The sequence below is a fragment of the Polypterus senegalus genome, chromosome 3 (assembly GCF_016835505.1).
Source record: "Polypterus senegalus isolate Bchr_013 chromosome 3, ASM1683550v1, whole genome shotgun sequence".
In the NCBI taxonomy this organism is placed as follows: Eukaryota; Metazoa; Chordata; class Cladistia; order Polypteriformes; family Polypteridae; genus Polypterus; species Polypterus senegalus.
This window is the reverse complement of record NC_053156.1, coordinates 290,339,386-290,357,235: the sequence shown is the minus strand read 5'-3', so window position 1 is coordinate 290,357,235 and position 17,850 is coordinate 290,339,386. Positions and strand designations below refer to the sequence as shown.

Below are 17,850 nucleotides of genomic sequence, written 5' to 3'. Positions count from 1 at the left end.
GATGCATGCTGATGGAACCCTTCACTATATCCATCGGACTGCTTTAATACATATCATTGCCATGTCCCAAACATTATGGTGCCCTGAAAGAAGGGAGTGGGGTTCTATGTATAAAAAAAGTTGTAATTTCTACACAGTCAAGTAAGTGCCCTTTAATTGTATGTGCATTATTCGATTACAAAATTAAAACTGTGAAGCACAGGCACAAATCAACTAAAAACATTATGGAGGGCGCCATAAAAACATTGCCCAGAAATTAAATTCTGTACTTCAGTCTCTTTCTCATCCTGTCACATCGAATACATATCACATGAATATATAACCAAAATAAGCCACATTACCTCATTGTCCTAGTATTTATGCTTCTTACTGTATATTCTCATCTCGGCTTCTTCACATCTTGTCACCACATTTTATTAACAGATGTTAACAAAAAGTTACATGGCAATTTACATCTTATATTTCTAATCCAAGAGAAAGAAGCAAAGCATAATGTAAGCAGTCTATGACGTTTAAGACAAAGAAAAGACAGATTGCCATTAACTGAACAAAAGGGTTTTATTTCACAATATAAACTGCAACATTTGTAACAAGCTACCAAAGAAAGGGAAAGGGGGAAAAAAGAAAAAAAAACAAAAAAAAAAGGAAAGCCAAAATACAGCGGGATAGGGGTGGGTGGCAGTTTACAGATTTCTTCCTCTCCGCTACACGAAAAAGTCCATCAGAGGGACGGTCCTACAGCCTAACAGGAAGCATCCAACGCTACAGCACCAACACGCCGTCCAGAAGAGTTTTCAAAGCCAATGAACTCAGACACAGACCAGTTATTGCTCAGATAAATAAAACTATAACTACAAAAAAAAAGAAAAAAACAAACAAAACAATAAAAGGAACCTATTTTATATTATCCGGCTGCTATTATTAAAGCGGTGGGCTTCCCAGAAAATTTAAAAAAATAAAAAAGGAAAAAACCCAAAACAATCAATCTCTCTCTCTGAATTCTTTCTTTTTTTTTGGTGAAATATACTCCCTTATAAACCTGAGCAGTCAATTCTAACAGATGAACGCAACCATTTTTGACTCTCCAAATAAAAATCTAGGGATTGGGGGGGTACATAAAAGAAGGAAACATCTGCAGCCAGGAGGGGTAAACAAATAAATAAACAGACCTTTTTTCAAAAAATTGTGTTTTTTTTTTTCCTGTTGTGTCTCCAAACAATATCAATCAATTTATAGAAGAGAAAAACGGGACACAATTTTTTTCAAAATACAAAAAAGTGAACAAGGAGTCAAAAAACATTCCCAATGTGATAATTAGGGAAGGTATGGGGCAGGACATAGCACCATTTAGGGGCAAGGTGGGGAAGAAGGGTGAAGGGGGGGCTTAATTGCACACCCAGCCCTGTGGCTCAAAACTAAAACAAAACCTGTCCCTACGCAGGACAGAAAGAGAAAGAGAGAGAGAGACAGACAGACGGACAGAAAGGAGGGGCTGAGGTGTGGGGGCCATTACTTCCTGCCTTGGCCTTCCCTTACAGTACAGTTGATGCAAATATAGTCCTCCTTTTCAGCCCGTTCAGCTGACACTCCTACACAGACCTGGTGAAACCACTGGTTGCAGCTGCCATCGCACTGGACCCAGTCTACCTGCAAATGAAAGTAAGCAAAGAAAGCCAGTTAACAGTGCGCCAGGCAGACCCAAAAAGAAAGAACTTTCTTAAAGACAGCAGCCAAAGGCAATGTGAAAAACAAGGCTGCAAGAAGTGAAGTCAATGACCCAGTAGGCCATTGATAACCTCTTGCAGACAAGGACTCGGGGAATACAAGCTCTACGTCTTGTTTCTATTGGTTGTGAAGGATTCACATTAACAATATACAAGATTTTCTGTGGTCTTCTTTGCACCACCACACTTAAGCTCTCCTTTGTCATTTTGTGAATCAGATGCACAACATAAAGGAGTTTGTTTTTTGGGGTAAATGTAGCTACTAGTGGGGAAAGTGGGGGAACAAAAAAAAAAAGTAAAAAATGTTACATATGATCAGGGCAGTTAGTGGTTGAACGTCATCTAGTCTGTGCTACGTTCACCGTCTATTACAACTATTCGCCTCTTGAAAGTTTTCACTGTTTATTGTTATAAAACATCACAGAGGATTTAGTTTGGCTTTTTTGACAGGCATCAACATGACTCTTAAATGTCTAAGTGAAGGAAAATCTTTGCAAAGCTGTCTAAATTCATTACAAACAGAAAACACAACACAATTGATCTCGTAAGTATTCACCCCCTTTAACATGATACCCCCAAATCATCACTGGATTCAGAAGTCACTCAAATAGTTCAATGGAGATCACCTGTCTGGCATTTCAATTCATTGTAGCATAAATACATACACCGGAATGTGGAAGGGTCAATATGGTGACCTAACCTACACAACGAAGACAAAAGAACACTCAGAGCAACTCTGTGAAACGGTGATTGAAAAACACAAGATAGGGGATGGAGACCATATCCAAGTTTCTGACTAGCCAGCTAAATCATTCATTAAGAAACGAAGAGTATGGCACAGCTGCAAATTGGCCAGAGCAGGTTGTCCACAAAAACTGATGACAGGAAGGGAGGCAGGCCACCCAAAAGCACTATGAGAACTCTGAAGAAGTAATAATTTACAATGGGTGAGATTGGAGAGACAACAACTGCTGCCCGGGTGCTTCACCAGACCCAGCTTTTATGGGACAGTGGCAAAGAAAAACACAATTTAAAAAAAAAATAAATAAATAAAAAAAAAATAAAAAACACATGCTCATGACATTTCAGCTAGAGTTTACTAGAAGGTACGAGGAAGGTGGTTCTATGGTCTAGTACAGGAGTGGGCAATGTCTGTCCTGGAGAGCAGCAGTGGCTGTAGGTTTTTGTTCCAACCCAGTTTCATAATGAGAAGTCAATTATTGCTGATGAAGCACATATTGCTCAGGTGACATTTTGATGCTTCATTTTAGTGGTCTTGCTTGTTAAGGTTCCCCACCCTTAATTGCTCATTTCAATCTTAAAGACTGCATTCACTGTTGTAATGGTTCCTTATTAACAAGATGTAAATGACAAAGCAGCCTTTATATCTGTGTGTGTTCATCATACACTATTTGATTTAATAAAACACTTAATAGAAAATGTGACAGACTGAAAATGATCCTTTTTAGGCTTCAAATCATTTGGATGAGATCCTACGATATAAGAACTTACATTGCAGAGCAACAAGCCATAAAATTAAATAAGGTCTGAGATTGACAAGGATTGGTTTCTAATTAAGCAATTGGGTTGGAATAAAAACCTGTCGCCACTGTGGCTCTTCAGTCTAGTGACACCAAAACTGAGCATTTTGGCCTTCAGACTAATTGCCATGTTTTGCCTAAGTCAAACACAGTATGCTGTCAAAAACACGCTGTTCCAACCATGAAGAATGGAAGTGGCAGCGTCAGGGTGCAGAGATGCATCTCTGCAGCAGTCCCTTTGAGGCTTACAACAGTAAAACGAATGCTCCAAAATACAGGGAAATCCTTAACAATAAACTTGGTAAAGTCAGCAAACTACATCTTTGTTTTGAAGCAAGACAACGACAAAAGCATAATGCCAAAGTTAACCGGAAATGTCTCCAAAACAACATGTTAATGTACTGGAGTAGCTAAGTCAGAGTTCAGGTCTCAATCCAACTGAGAACTTGTGGCTGGACTTGAAAATGGCTGTTCACTGGCAATTAGTGTGTAAGGGTGAGCAGTTTTGTAATGACATTGGGGAAAAATGTCACAATCCAGATATGCAAAGCTGACAGACATTACAAAACAGTCTGAAGGCTTTAATGACTGCCATTTACCAAAAACAGACCTGAAGGGGGTGAATACTTAAGCGATTCATTTTCATGTTTTAGGTTTGTAATTAATTTTAACCACTTTGCACAGATCTGTTTTCACTTTGACATTATAGAGTCTATGTTAATCAGAGTCAAAAAAGCCGAATTGTATCATGTGTATGGGAGGTGTGTGAATACTTTTGTAGACATTGCACATAAAGGTGCCTTAAATCTAACAAGAGATGAAGAGATTAATACACATTACAACTGCGGTTCAATGCCTTCACCAGTTAAACAGAGGCCTGAATATTTTATCCAGATCAAAATGTTCCTTCTTGATAGTGAATACCAATTTCAGTTCATTCTGATTCAGCAGCATTTGATCAGTCTTGGATAACAAGGAATATGCTCTGTCAAGTCATGAGACTGCAGACTCGCAGGAAATAAACAAAAGGCAATAGCAGTCCTCATAATTTTCCTCAGTGTAAACAGGGTCTAATTAGTTTGCAAAGAGCTGACATTTTAAGCGAAATGACAGATGCTACTTGCTGCACAAACAGAACATTTATACCTATTATTCAGTTATTGCTGTTTGTGACACCAGAGATTATTCCTGTGAAATGCTGTTTTCCTTTCTTTGCTAATGGCTTTGAAAGCAAGAACAGACCACTCTGGGGAGAGAGCTAAATCTGCATTGACATACTAGAGGGCTGCCAATTTTAAGTAGGAACGGCAGGTGGTCAAAATGAACTAATGACACTTATGAGCAATAATCAAAATGTTTTGAGCCTTAACCTGAAATGAGTATCCTAACAGGGCTGACTTTATATGGGGCAAAAAATGGCAAATACTAAAACAGGGGTGCCCAATGTGTCGATCTCATTGCATTCAAAAAAAAGATTTTTTAAACGTTAAGTCTATCATATATCCTCCCTATGGCATTTGCCACTTGATTGACATACAGGCCAGTCTGAGATCTCTTTTCTTAACACACTGGTCATTCATTCTGCACGCACAATCAAAAGTGCGAGCTACTGCAAAACTCTGGCTGTGATCTACTTAGCTTTCCAATTTATATCGACTAAAGAAGGGATTTAAAAAAAAAATTGTTTGGGGAGGGTATGGGCTGGATGTGGAACTGGATTTTTTTTCTCACAATGTCACAATCCAAGTGCGTTTGTCTGATTTCCGAGGTTCGATCCCCGATGAGGGGTGCAATGGAGTATGTATGCCTGATGAGCCCAAAATAGGGCGTACTCTTTGCAATATTTGACAGTTAACTATGTAACATTCTATGATCTGCTTCTCGCAGCTGAGAGGGCACCCGTGGCGGATGTCTGCCGACTTGCAGACCAACCACACGCGTTACCTGGTAGGTAACCACCTATACAATCAGATTGTGATTCAAACTTCGAATGCTATATATATATATTATATATATAGTGCATTTTTAATGTAGGTAGATCATTTCGACCTGGTCATTTTAAAAGTAGCTCGCAAGGCAAAAAAGTGTGGGCACCCCTGTACTAAAATATGTAAAGTGCAGTATTTGTGGTTTATAGTGCATGGCTTTTGTTTGATAGCCAAGTCAGAGTGGATACTAGAAACTGCAAAGTCAAGTATTATGTTATCACTGACCATCTAACTCTGGCAAGACAATATGCCTTCAGCAAGGCATTCTCATCTCATCAGGAGCAGTCCATGTTACATGTGACATTTAAGAGATGGGCTGCAGAATTTCACTAAATAGAATATGTTGCAGCAAACTGTAATGGAGAAATTAAATGTGATGGTGCTTGAGATAAACATTATAGACATTTTTTAAGGAACAGCTGAATCAGTTATTCATGAACAATTTAACATCAGCAAGGTATGTGCACATTGCGTGTCCAGAAATAATATATTGTACTCAATGTTACAAAAAGAATTCTTAATGAATAAATTTAGAGTTAGACAAACTTCAAAATGTTTTATATATGGTGCTATAATGTAGATGCATCATTATGATGGAGAGTCCAAACAAATGATATAATTTAAGCATGGTGTTTCTCAAACAGTACTGGAAGTCAGAAAGATCATGTACACATTTTTATGATGCAAAGTGTGTAGTGCTTATTGATTACATGCCTCAAAAGATCCTTAGAACTTGGTCAACACAATGCTGTGCTACTGACATCCTTTCTGTTTTGTGACAATGCCCCTGCTCACAATGTACAGCTTTACAAAAGCTGCTCTTCAACACTGCAGATTCAGAGATGCCATAGCCATCCTATTCTGCAAACCTGGCCTCATGCAGCTACCCTCTGTTCCTCAAACTAAGAGATTACCTTAAAGAAATATGTTAACAAGCTACACATGGAGTGGTTACACATGACAGACAAAATGATGCAAGAATACGAAATCTTTAAGAACAAGCGTTATTACTTTTCACTGGTAAAAACAAATGGTTTCGTTTTACTAAACTGGTAATTTTCAAAATTTGCTGATCAACTTTCATACATGCACACGTTAGAAATTCAGGAATTTCAAATTACTAGGATGGTATTGAGTCAGTCTTTTATATCTGGAATTCTCCAACTAATTCCTGATGTTAAACACAAGAATTTGAAAATTAAACCCCAATTAGCACTGCCCTCTGTAGCATTCTTGAACAGTAAAATGATTCCAGAATTTGTGCAACTGGAGTATGCAAAGCCATCAAGAAATGGTCCAGTATGGGTTATCGCATAGGCACAGTTTTATAATGTTGCAATATTAGAATGGTTAGGGCAAATTTGTTGACCCCAATTAATGTACTGAATACCATTGTTTCTTCTGTACCACCATTGCCATGATGATGATTTATGAGACACACTAGGAAACCCCCAGAAAACCCATAATACTGCTTCAGGAAATACTACCAACAACGGTACAGTATCATTTTACAGAATGTTAATATATCATACAGTGCATGACAGTATTTACAAAAAAGTCCCATTTACTCACCTGCAAAGAAGTTTCTTCTAGCTCGGATGAACCTTGCATCAGGGGTACTTCCTGGATCTCAGACAGCTGGCAGGAGATTTAAAATACGAGCATGTGTCTCAAGGTTTTTCTTGGGTGTCACGTGTTACCCTACTAAATATACACACCCCTCACTTTAACAAAATCAAATAAGAGTGGGGGGGTATGACAGTGGGAGGTGTAATGAGAGGTTTATCCAAGCTGAAAGAAACTTGAGTATAGATGAGTAAACCTGCATTTCTTAAATACTTGAGCTCAAGTTTGCATCAAGTTTATAGCATGCTGAATTATTTCATAAAGTTAAAGTCCATTTGTTGATGCTAAGGGGACAGACAATCCCTCGGAAGCAGGAAAGTGGCATGGTCACATATGTCTACAAAGAGACCATGCTGTGGCATAATGTGCACAGTAATGTGCACTGTAACCATAAATGTGTTTCTTGCACATCTCTATGGGAATTTTAAACCATTCTTCTGCTGTCTGCTCCAGGTCTCGCACATTTCAAGGGTGCCTTCTTCCAACTGCTTTTCTGAGATCTCTCAAAGTTAGTGCGAGCTGACACTGTTGTATCTTGTGTCGACAGGTCAGCTTGAATTTGTAAGTTGAATGTAGTTCTTTATCAGCCAAACAAACAACTCTTCATTGCAATCTTCCACTTGCTCTTCTTCCATCCATGTCGAGGGAGATCAGCTACAGTGCCACGGGCTGTAAACCTCTTAATGACGCTGCTCACTTTGGACAAGGGGACATCAAGGTCTCTGGAGATGGACTTGTGGTCTTGATATTGCCCATACTTTTCCACAATTTTAATTCTCAAATTCTTGGACAATTTTTGCTCTTCATTCTTTTCTCCATGCATAGTGTGGTATACAGATACAGAGATCCAGTCACATTTTTTCCACTTAAACTGGCTACATGTGGGATTTCTATATTGCCAGCAACTGTTACCTGCCAGAGACGGGTTTAAATAAAAATTACACATTATTCAAATCCAATTATTTTTTTTACAATTTTGAAAAGGTGCCAATAATTGTGTAAAGCCCATTTCTGGAGTTCTGTATGGAATGAGATTAGTTTTGACATTTTTTCTTTGCATTTGTAATTGCAACAACGTTCTGGAGAAGTGGTGCATTTTCTAAAAGAAGAAGTACAAGGGGTGCCAATAGTTTTGGCCTAGACTGTTTTTGGAAAGAGCATACATACTGTCCTGGAGATCTGAGGTATCAGTGCTACCCAATATACCACAATGTTAAATCTGGGTGCTAAAAAGTATTTTCTTGTTCTAAGAAATGTTGACAGATGCATATTAGGGTCACTATTCTAAACCAACTGGACTTATCATCATCTTTGATTTTTCTCCTTTGCCGTTACATAAATTACTTCTTTGTCATGCTATGAAAGCTGATGCAAGAGTTGCCCTCAGCTAAAAGAAACATTGGTTTACTCAGCTGTGAACAAGATTCATGTTTGATGACGTTTGCATCACATTTTCCCCATCTACCCACTCCACATAAAGTTTCCAAAATGGTTGGGAACTTGCATGACAGACAATATATAGTGGACAAACAAAGCCACGGACAAAGGAATATGAAAAACTATGAAGACGCAAGCTGGTGTTCTTTCTCCTGCCAGCTGACTCAGGAAGTGCAACCAATGCAAAGTTCACCATGAGCTGAATAGAAATGAGGAACAGAGCATCACCAACAACAATGTCAAAAGTGGACTGTTTCAACTTCCACTCATTTCAAACAATGACGGATGTATGATGACAATGAAGAGTAAAATCTGTTTTAAACCTCTGTGCCCCAAGATGAGGATAATGAAAGACAACAATGAAAGCATATGTAAGGTATATGACTACATGCATGACACATACCTCCTCTCCTTCAGGCTGCTGGCACTCTTCGGCAGGACAGATTGCAATATCCTCCTCAGAGTCATCGGAATATGATAGGTCAGAGAGCATAGTGGGGGAGTCAGTTTGCTGGCGTGGCTCTCCTGCTGGTTTACTGACATCCCTCAATGTCTCCTTCTGGAGCTTCATCTTCTTCTTCTGTGGCATGAAGGGTTTTTTGAGACGCTCTTTTTTCTCAATTATGAACCCGTCCTTGTCTAAACGTCTCTTCTGCTTCCGGTCTGCCGAATTTAGAGGGTCTTTCTTCAGATTACAGGAGCCAAGCTAAAATAGGAGGGAGAGAGTAAGGAATGTTAATAGACAAGAAGAGTATACACATCATGATTATGCCATTGTCAGCTCATCAATTCAGTAGGATGAATGACAGCCTTAAAACAGAGAGGCCTCTGTATTCACAATGGCAGCATTTCTAACCAAGTATGCAATCTCAATAGTTTGTTAGGGTTTCCAATGAGCACAGCAAGGGGTTCCTCATTTCCATCTGAGATGAATGAAGACAGGTTTTTTTAAATGGCACTAGCACTACAAAATGCCATGTGGACTTGACAAACAAGTCATCACTGTCCACATTGTAGGCTTTTTGAAAAGAAAAAAAAATATCTCTATAGAATAAATAGAAACAAGTGTGGCTGGACAATACCATATTTAAGCCCATTTGTTTTAAATGCTTTACTATGTGGCAGGTGGAAACCACTATACGGAGGAAAACACAGAAAATACTATGCAAGTAACTCTACAAACACAAAATTGTATTCCCTCTTGTGCCATCAAGAACTAACAGAAGATATACAGTACATGCGATATCAGGATTAGCACAAACTTGAAAGAAATTACAGCATGGCTAGAAAGACTTAAAGGATTCACTTTTTCTGCTTTTTATTGTAAGTGGTTTGTACTGTTGCGATTTTTTCAGTTTTGACATTTTTAACATTGTATACAGTGGGTACGGAAAGTATTCAGACTCCCTTCAATTTTTCACTCTTTGTTATATTGCATCCATTTGCTAAAATCATTTAAATTAATTTTTTCCTCATTAATGTACACACAGCACCCCATATTGACAGACAAAAAAGAATTTTTGAAATTGTTGCAGATTTATTAAAAAAGAAAAACTGAAATATCACATGGTCCTAAGTATTCAGACCCTTTGCTCAGTATTTAGTAGAAGCACCCTTTTGAGCTCATACAGCCAGGAGTCTTCTTGGGAAAGATGCAACAAGTTTTTCACATCTGGATTTGGGGATCCTCTGCCATTCCTCCTTGCAGATCCTCTCCAGTTCTGTCAGGTTGGATGGTAAACGGTGGACAGCCATTTTTAGGTCTCTCCAGAGATGCTCAATTGGGTTTAAGTCAGGGCTCTGGCTGGGCCATTCAAGAACAGTCACAGAGTTGTTGTGAAGCCACTCCTTCGTTATTTTAGCTGTGTGCTTAGGGTCATTGTCTTGTTGGAAGGTAAACCTTCGGCCCAGGCCGAGGTCCTTAGCACTCTGGAGAAGGTTTTTGTCCAGGATATCCCTGTACTTAGCCGCATTCATCTTTCCCTCAATTGCAACCAGTTGTCCTGTCCCTGCAGCTGAAAAACACCCCCACAGTATGATGCTGCCACCGCCATGCTTTACTGTGGGGACTGTATTGGACAAGTGATGAGCAGTGCCTGGTTGTCTCCACACATACCGCTTAGAATTAAGGCCAAAAAGTTCTATCTTGGTCTCATCAGACCAGAGAATCTTACTTCTCACCATCTCCGAGTCCTTCAGGTGTCTTTTAGCAAACTCCATGCGGGCTGTCATGTGTCTTGCACTGAGGAGAGGCTTCCGACAGGCCACTCTGCCATAAAGCCCTGACTGGTGGAGGGCTGCAGTGATGGTTGACTTTCTACAACTTTCTCCCATCTCCTGACTGCATCTCTGGAGCTCAGCCAAAGTGATCTTTGGGTTCTTCTTTACCTCTCTCACCAAGGCTCTTCTCCCCCGGTAGCTCAGCTTGGCCAGACGGCCAGCTCTAGGAAGGGTTCTGGTCGTCCCAAACGTCTTCCATTTAAGGATTATGGAGGCCACTGTGCTCTTGGGAACCTTAAGTGCAGCAGAAATTTTTTTGTAACCTTGGTCAGATCTGTGCCTTACCACAATTCTGTCTCTGAGATCTTCAGGCAGTTCCTTTGACCTCATGATTCTCATTTGCTCTGACATGCATTGTGAGCTGTAAGGTCTTATATAGACAGGTGTGTGGCTTTCCTAATCAAGTCCAATCAGTAGAATCAAACACAGCTGGACTCAAGTGAAGGTGATCTCAAGGATGATCACAAGAAATGGAAAGCACTGAGTTAAATATATGATTGTCACAGCAAAGGGTCTGAATACTTAGGACCATGTGATAGTTCAGTTTTTCTTTTTTAATAAATCTGCAACAATTTCAAAAATTCTTTTGTCTATCAATATGGGGTGCTGTGTGTACATTAATGAGGAAAAAAAACAATTTAACTTATTTTAGCAAATGGCTGCAATATAACAAAGAGTGAAAAATTAAAAGGGGTCTGAATACTTTCTGTACCCACTGTAGATTTACTATAGCCAAGATAGTTGACTGTAGAAGCACAACCTGGGATGCTTTATCTCACGTGATATGGGCTTCACCTGATGAAAAGAAAGCAGCACACTTGACTACCTAACCTAATTTGACTCAACAGTGCCCAAAGACATCACTGTCTTATTATAAGGTTTGGTGGGATCACGCCTTGCAAAGCTAAACTTTTATAAATATGAATAAAATAACAGGTTCAGAGGGAAGGAATAAAAAAATCAGAACAAAACAAGTGCAATCAATGAATCTCACAATACATTATAGAAGTAAAATATTTAATCTTCTACTGCCATCTGCTGGATTTTACTTCCAGCATATAACACAGTAATGATAACAGCACTTATACCAGCATAGCCTTCCATTGATCCAACACGTCTGGAAGGCTCACAGCAGGGTACAATTTCCTGCTAAATATCTTGCTTTGGCCTTAGCCTCGTATAAAAAAGCAGTCAATAATCCAGTTGTGAATGATGCCTTAGGTGAAATACATGTTAAAGCGCTGTTTAAGGCTGGTGTCAGCAAACATTTAAGAATGCTCAAATCAGCAAAGTAAATGGAAAGTTAGAGAATAGGCACATTTAAATGTGCCTCAATAAACTAGTCGTTTACAGAAACCTGGTTAGAGAAACGGTTGTTGGCCTCTGAGAAACCTGGCTAACAGATTCTCTGGGAAAAAAACCCTGTTACAAGTCCAAGTACACACTTAATGGGGTTACTGTTAAGGATTTTGTAGTCTGTGCATGTCCGCTGAACTCTGTCAGGATCCGCGTGTGTTTGTTTTGCACATGCTTTCAGCAGCCAAAGGAAGAAGCATCCACAAAATAAATCCCCACAGACAAAATTTGGGCAATCCCATTATTCTCTCTGTATCAACAATTCATAAATCGCTAAATTTATGATAATGAGCTGAACATACAGTGCTCAACTCAGCAACAATCATGAGAGCAGTAGGGTAATGTGTTAAAAGTAATGTGCATTAAATAAACCAATTACTGTGGTGAGCTGGTGCCCTGCCCGGGGTTTGTTTCCTGCCTTGTGCCCTGTGTTGGCTGGGATTCGCTCCGGCAGAACCCCCGTGACCCTGTAGTTAGGATATAGCAGGTTGGATAATGGATGGATGGATAAACCAATTGCTTTTTAAAGTAACAAGTAACCTAACACAATACTTATCTTACTGATGTAAAAATACCTGCATTACTGTTACTGTATATACTCACATATAAAAATCTATCATAAAATCAGATCCCGACTTATGCGCCTGATAAAAAATGTGAGGATTAATGTTTTTTTTCACCCCATCTTCTTGCCTCCTCCAATCTCACATCAGTTTCTCAGGTGCATCAAAGTTTGTTGCAGCAGCACAGTTACCAATTTCTTTTGCTACTTCAATGACATTTAATTTAAAACCAGCTTCACATTTTCTTGTGATCGAATGCTCCATCGTAGATAAGGGATGCTCTTATGATAAAGGTGTATGAGGGTGTGAAATACAAAAAACACAAATCAGTGCAAACGTTGCTTCAGAATAGTTTGGGTATTACCGTGTGGTCACGCAGACAAAAAACATAGAAAAGGCCGTGTGCTCTGTGGTTACTCTCTCAGGATGGCGCTAGCATGCCATAATCTCTTGGACCAATAGCGCGAGTTTTCCACATTCGATTTATATGATCAACATTATAAAATACCAGAAATTATACATTAAAATCAACTCCTGACTTATCCGCGAGTATATACGGTAATTCTTTCAGCACTGGGTAGAAGGCAAGGATCATTTATCAGGTCCTTTGCAGTGCTCAGTCATATAGCTATGCTGAAGAGAGAGTGCGCAATGTGGAACTCGGTAACAGAAACCTATAAAAAAGCATCACATTTAAACACATTTATAAAACACAAGACAATTGCCATAGGCATCACACTCATTTTCAGATTCATGGTGGCCGAAGATGCATTTTGATAAAGGAACTCCAGAAGATTACTTGGCCATGTAAAGTGAGATTATTAACAAACCAAATTTCTGATTTAACTGGGTTATTTACTTTAACCAAGTTATGTGCATGTTTAAGTCCTGACTGAAATAAATGGAAGCTTTATAGTCATCTTCTCCAGGCAAAAATGACTTCATTGCATGAAGTACTATTAAATGTTTAGTCTATTAGCTGAAGGTAAGATGAGCCATTTTATCTTGTTGTTACAACATTTCTTGACAATAGTTGATAATAAAGAAAACATAATTTATTCAAACAGAAGTTGAAGACTTTGAAAACACATCTGTGCTACATTACTCATATCTTTTAAAGGAAAAATCTACACAGCATGCACTGGTACTTCACATACATACAGGGACTCCCTGCAGACCACACAGAAAGAAATGGATATGTACAGCCATTCGTCGTTATCCAATGCTTCTTTAAACAATTTTTCAATCTAATAGCTCTCGGTTTTTACACTACAAATTAGATATTCATACCATTTTTTACACTAAAGCGTATTTCCTCCGCTGTGCCTCTGAAAAAATTTTGAAAGTCAGGCAGTACTATGTCTGCTTAGCCTTGTGATGTTATGACTGCCTATACAGCAGCTCTATTTCTAGTCTTATGCCTTTACAGGTTTATAGGGTCACTTTTGTCACATGTACAGAGTGACACTCTTACTCCCATGATTAGTATTGTATGTACCTGTGATCTCCCGTGCAATGGCACCCTTGCACTGACATGGACTCCGGGCACATGGAGTCATAACCAAACAGATCAGCAGGTTAGAGAACTGAGACATAAGACAGCACTTTGGTTCTATTACAATAGTGCAGGCAAAAATAACAGATCAATGTCATGGAATTGTTAAAACATAGTCCACTGCAATGACTCAAAAAATAAAATAAATCCATGTAACTTGGTACAGAATTTATAAAGGCTCCAAAACAAAACAGTAAAGAAAAAAAAGAAAGAAATACAATGCAATAGCCTTCTTTCTCCTTCAATAAATCCAGTTCACGAAGATGCATAGAAAGATTATATCAAAAAATGAAAGGGTACAAGAAAAATATCACACCACCCAAAATCCGGAGGCCTCCACAAACACCATAACTGTACAATAGTCAGTTCTGTACCCAAGCTCCCATCCTTCAGTCAGACAACCCAATGACAACCTCTACTGGTTACTCTTTGGTTTTGTAAGCAGAGCAGTGTCTACCTGGCCAATCCCAGTATACATCTACTAGTCTCAAGCCTACCACTGGAGACACCTAGAAGCTCACCTCATGTTACTCTCTAAAGAGGTGAATGACTTCCATTACCTTCCCGTCACAGGTCTGCGTGGGTAGCAGCCGACATACGCATGTGCAAATAATTCCTGCTCTCAGATAAGCATTCCTGAACTTCTCTCGGACCCTTAACTAACATACAGTTCCATATTCAACCAGCATTTGTGCTCTCTACGTGCCATTAACTATGTGAGCTAAATAGACATGCTTTCTCCTGCCGCAACGGAATAATGCCAGGATACTGCCCCTTTTATAAACTGGGTGTGCACGGCTCAGTAAGCCTCTCAAACCAGCGTGAATCTAAGAGTAAATCTCCACCCAAAGAGTGACCTCGTACAGCTGCCCAGTGGTTTCTTCCTGGAGCACCTCTTACACACCCCAATATGCTACCATAGGCAAGTGCCAAAACTACAGGTAAATCCCTCCACCATAACTTTGGTGTGGCATGTCAAGAGTGGGATATTTTGGTGGTTTAATTTTTTTTTTTATTTTAAAAACCTTACCACGCTGGTTTAGCGGTACCAATACACATTTGCACTTGCCTTAATGAGTTGATTGCCGTTTAGCAGAGTGACGAATGCACAGCAGCAGCTGGGGTTGGCTGCATGGATAAAAGGAGATGAGCAAGTAAGAAGAGAGAAAAATAAATTGAGAGAAAGGAAACTGAGAAGCGATATACTTGCCAATGTAAACACAGATTTTTAAGAAGCCAGGTTTCTGCCTTAACGGGGTTATTCTCCTTAACCCGGTTATGCATGTGCATGTAAACGCACTGAATGTCAAATTTGTAGTCTGGCCATTCACATCCAGCCAGAAGGGAGGCAAAGTGAGAGGTGACGGATGCACTTATCAAAAGAATACAAACTCAACAAAAATTGAACAGTAATTACTACAGCACATACAAAAATAAGTTTAATAACGAGGCCCGCAATATATTTTTAATTCAAAGATTATACAAATAAATAATTCTATATAAAATCTGAAAGATGGAACAGGAACAACAACTTGGGGCTACAGATAAAAGTGGATCAATGTCCAAGTTCCTCACACTAAGGAAGTAATTAGATTTGACAAAAAGTTGTATGTAGACTCAAAAATCTTAAAATGCTACGAGAGGCTGGCCTATTTAAACATACCCAGCTACCTGATAATGACTTTGGCCAATTGCCACTGAAACCATCATTTGAAAATACAGTACAATCCCTCTTAACTGGCCTCGCATTAACCGGTCGAAGGATTAACCGGCCTGTTAAAATAAAATGAAATATTTTTTTTTGTTCCAGAGTTCTTCTTTATATTATATGTATGCACTTCCTTCATTCTTGGAAGGTGAGAGGGCTCCTACACTCAGAGTGATTTCCATTTTACATATTCCTTTATGAATTTTCCACGGTGCCTTCTTTCTACCTGGTGGCTCCCCTGCTTCTCCCACCGGGCTTCGCAACAGGGGAGTCGCTCTACCTGCAGGTGCAGCTGCCTTCCTCACTGGTCCAGTAGCCCTCCGATCCCTGGCTACGTCAGGCTCCATCCGGACCGAGACTTGGGTTCTTTCCCCAGCGGCCAGGGCGCTCACACTGGGGCTAAACCAGCCCAAAGCCTCCACGACTGCCGCTGCCTTTTGACGGCCAGTCGTCTTCAATACCGGTCACTCCAGCTCCGTGATCGCTAAGCTGGAGCGACCACTTTCTTCAGCCCCACCGAGTGTCGGCCAGACACTTGTCTGCAGGGGTTCACACTGCTGCCTGCCTTTGCTCCATCAAATCTGCTCACTTGCTTGCTGTCCTGCTTCCATCTCCATTAACCTCCCGTTCTCTCCTGCTCTCCCCCCCTAGCTGCCTTGCGCTTCTATTTATCACGGGGACGTGGATCAGATGTGGCAATTAGCAGTTCCCAGAAACAATTCCGGATGCGGACGACTCCTCACCTGTGCACTTAAGCTAGGATTGTCCATATCGTGAATTCCCCAGGAAACGATCGGCCACACATACTCCTATAAGCTGCAAGTGCGGCGTTTATTTTTTTAAGAAGTGGCCTTTTTGACTTGAACTGTGGACCCGCTACACCACACTGTCCAGTTGTTGTACGAGAAAAAAAACCTGTGTGCGAAATCTTGGATGAAGCCTTGTGGCTATGGTTTCTTCAGGAACGTCAAAGAGGTACAGAGAAATATTTTTCTACATGAAAATAGGTATGCGTTGGATTAACCGGCCAAAACAGCAAGCGGCCATGGGTCCAGTCCCAAGGTGGCCGGTTAAGAAGGATTGTACTGTAAATATGAATTGAAACAGAAACAAATGGAGCAAAATACTAAAAACTAACAAATCTGGAGTCAATGAAATTACTTGATTCTTCACTCGATGTCTCCAGACAACATTCTTTGAAATGGGAGCTAGTTATTTGAACATCATTGTTCCTTAGCCATACTTGAATGGAAAAAAAAAATGAAGTGCTCATTTACAAGTTCCAGAACCCTTCACAAAAATAAACTCCTCAAGTGCTACTCCACGCTCCAATCGCGTAGTTTAAATTAACAGTCAACAAAAATCTCACCCAATAGGACGCTAGCTTCCTTGCTCATCAATGAGGTTTGAAAACACCATGATATCCATTACTATACCATCTTGATGGCCAAGGCATTAAAGCTCAAAAATCCCAGATAGTCAAAAGAAGTTTATATTATATTATTTTATGCCTTCTTGTAAAAATTAAAACATAAAAAGACAATCCCAAATACTATATGCAATCATATAGGCTACCTTGTTTTCTGTGATACCTAATGATCATTACAGAAAGCAAGAAGCAACACAACAGTTGTTGAACTGGATAACGAATATATTAATACAACCTTAACGACACATAATATCTAAAAATGAAATTAATGAGAAAAAAAATACTACTGAAAAGAATATACATTTTTTACTATTATGATAAGCAAGGATGGATAAACCACATATATTCGCAAAAATGAGAAAATACTTCTTTACATTAATCTCAAGATGTAAAATAATGCTGCATTACTTCTTTTACCTCATTTCTTGATGGGCTTCTTCCCTGAGAGTTGGGCGACCTGCTCCCTGGCCGGTCACAGTTGTGCAGTGCCTCTGAGGTATGTTCACTCAAGCATGGAGATGTTAGCCCTGTTTGCAAGATTTGATACAACTCATGGATTTCAGGCAAAGACACCTGCAGAAGAAGTGCCTCCACCATGAGCTCTTCTAAATCAGAGCTTAAGCCTGCAGCAAAGAAAACACAT

General features: G+C 39.6%; 1 protein-coding gene across 4 annotated transcripts in view; it reads right to left on the bottom strand.

Annotated features, from left to right (window-relative positions):
* Window positions 1-539: 539 nt before the first annotated feature.
* LOC120526301 (lysine-specific demethylase 5B-like) overlaps window positions 540-17,850 on the bottom strand; it is a 92,744-nt gene continuing 75,433 nt past the window's right edge. For 2 of the 4 annotated variants that reach the window (XM_039749420.1, XM_039749421.1), the window contains exons 26-29: window positions 17,625-17,830; window positions 8,720-9,022; window positions 6,826-6,891; window positions 540-1,647 (exon numbers count right to left, since the gene is read on the bottom strand). In XM_039749420.1, coding sequence (XP_039605354.1) covers window positions 1,510-1,647; window positions 6,826-6,891; window positions 8,720-9,022; window positions 17,625-17,830 — 713 coding nt within the window. In that variant the 3' untranslated portion in view covers window positions 540-1,509. The remainder of the gene's footprint in view (window positions 1,648-6,825; window positions 6,892-8,719; window positions 9,023-17,624; window positions 17,831-17,850) is intronic. The other 2 variants (XM_039749423.1, XM_039749424.1) reach the window with 1 other exon arrangement.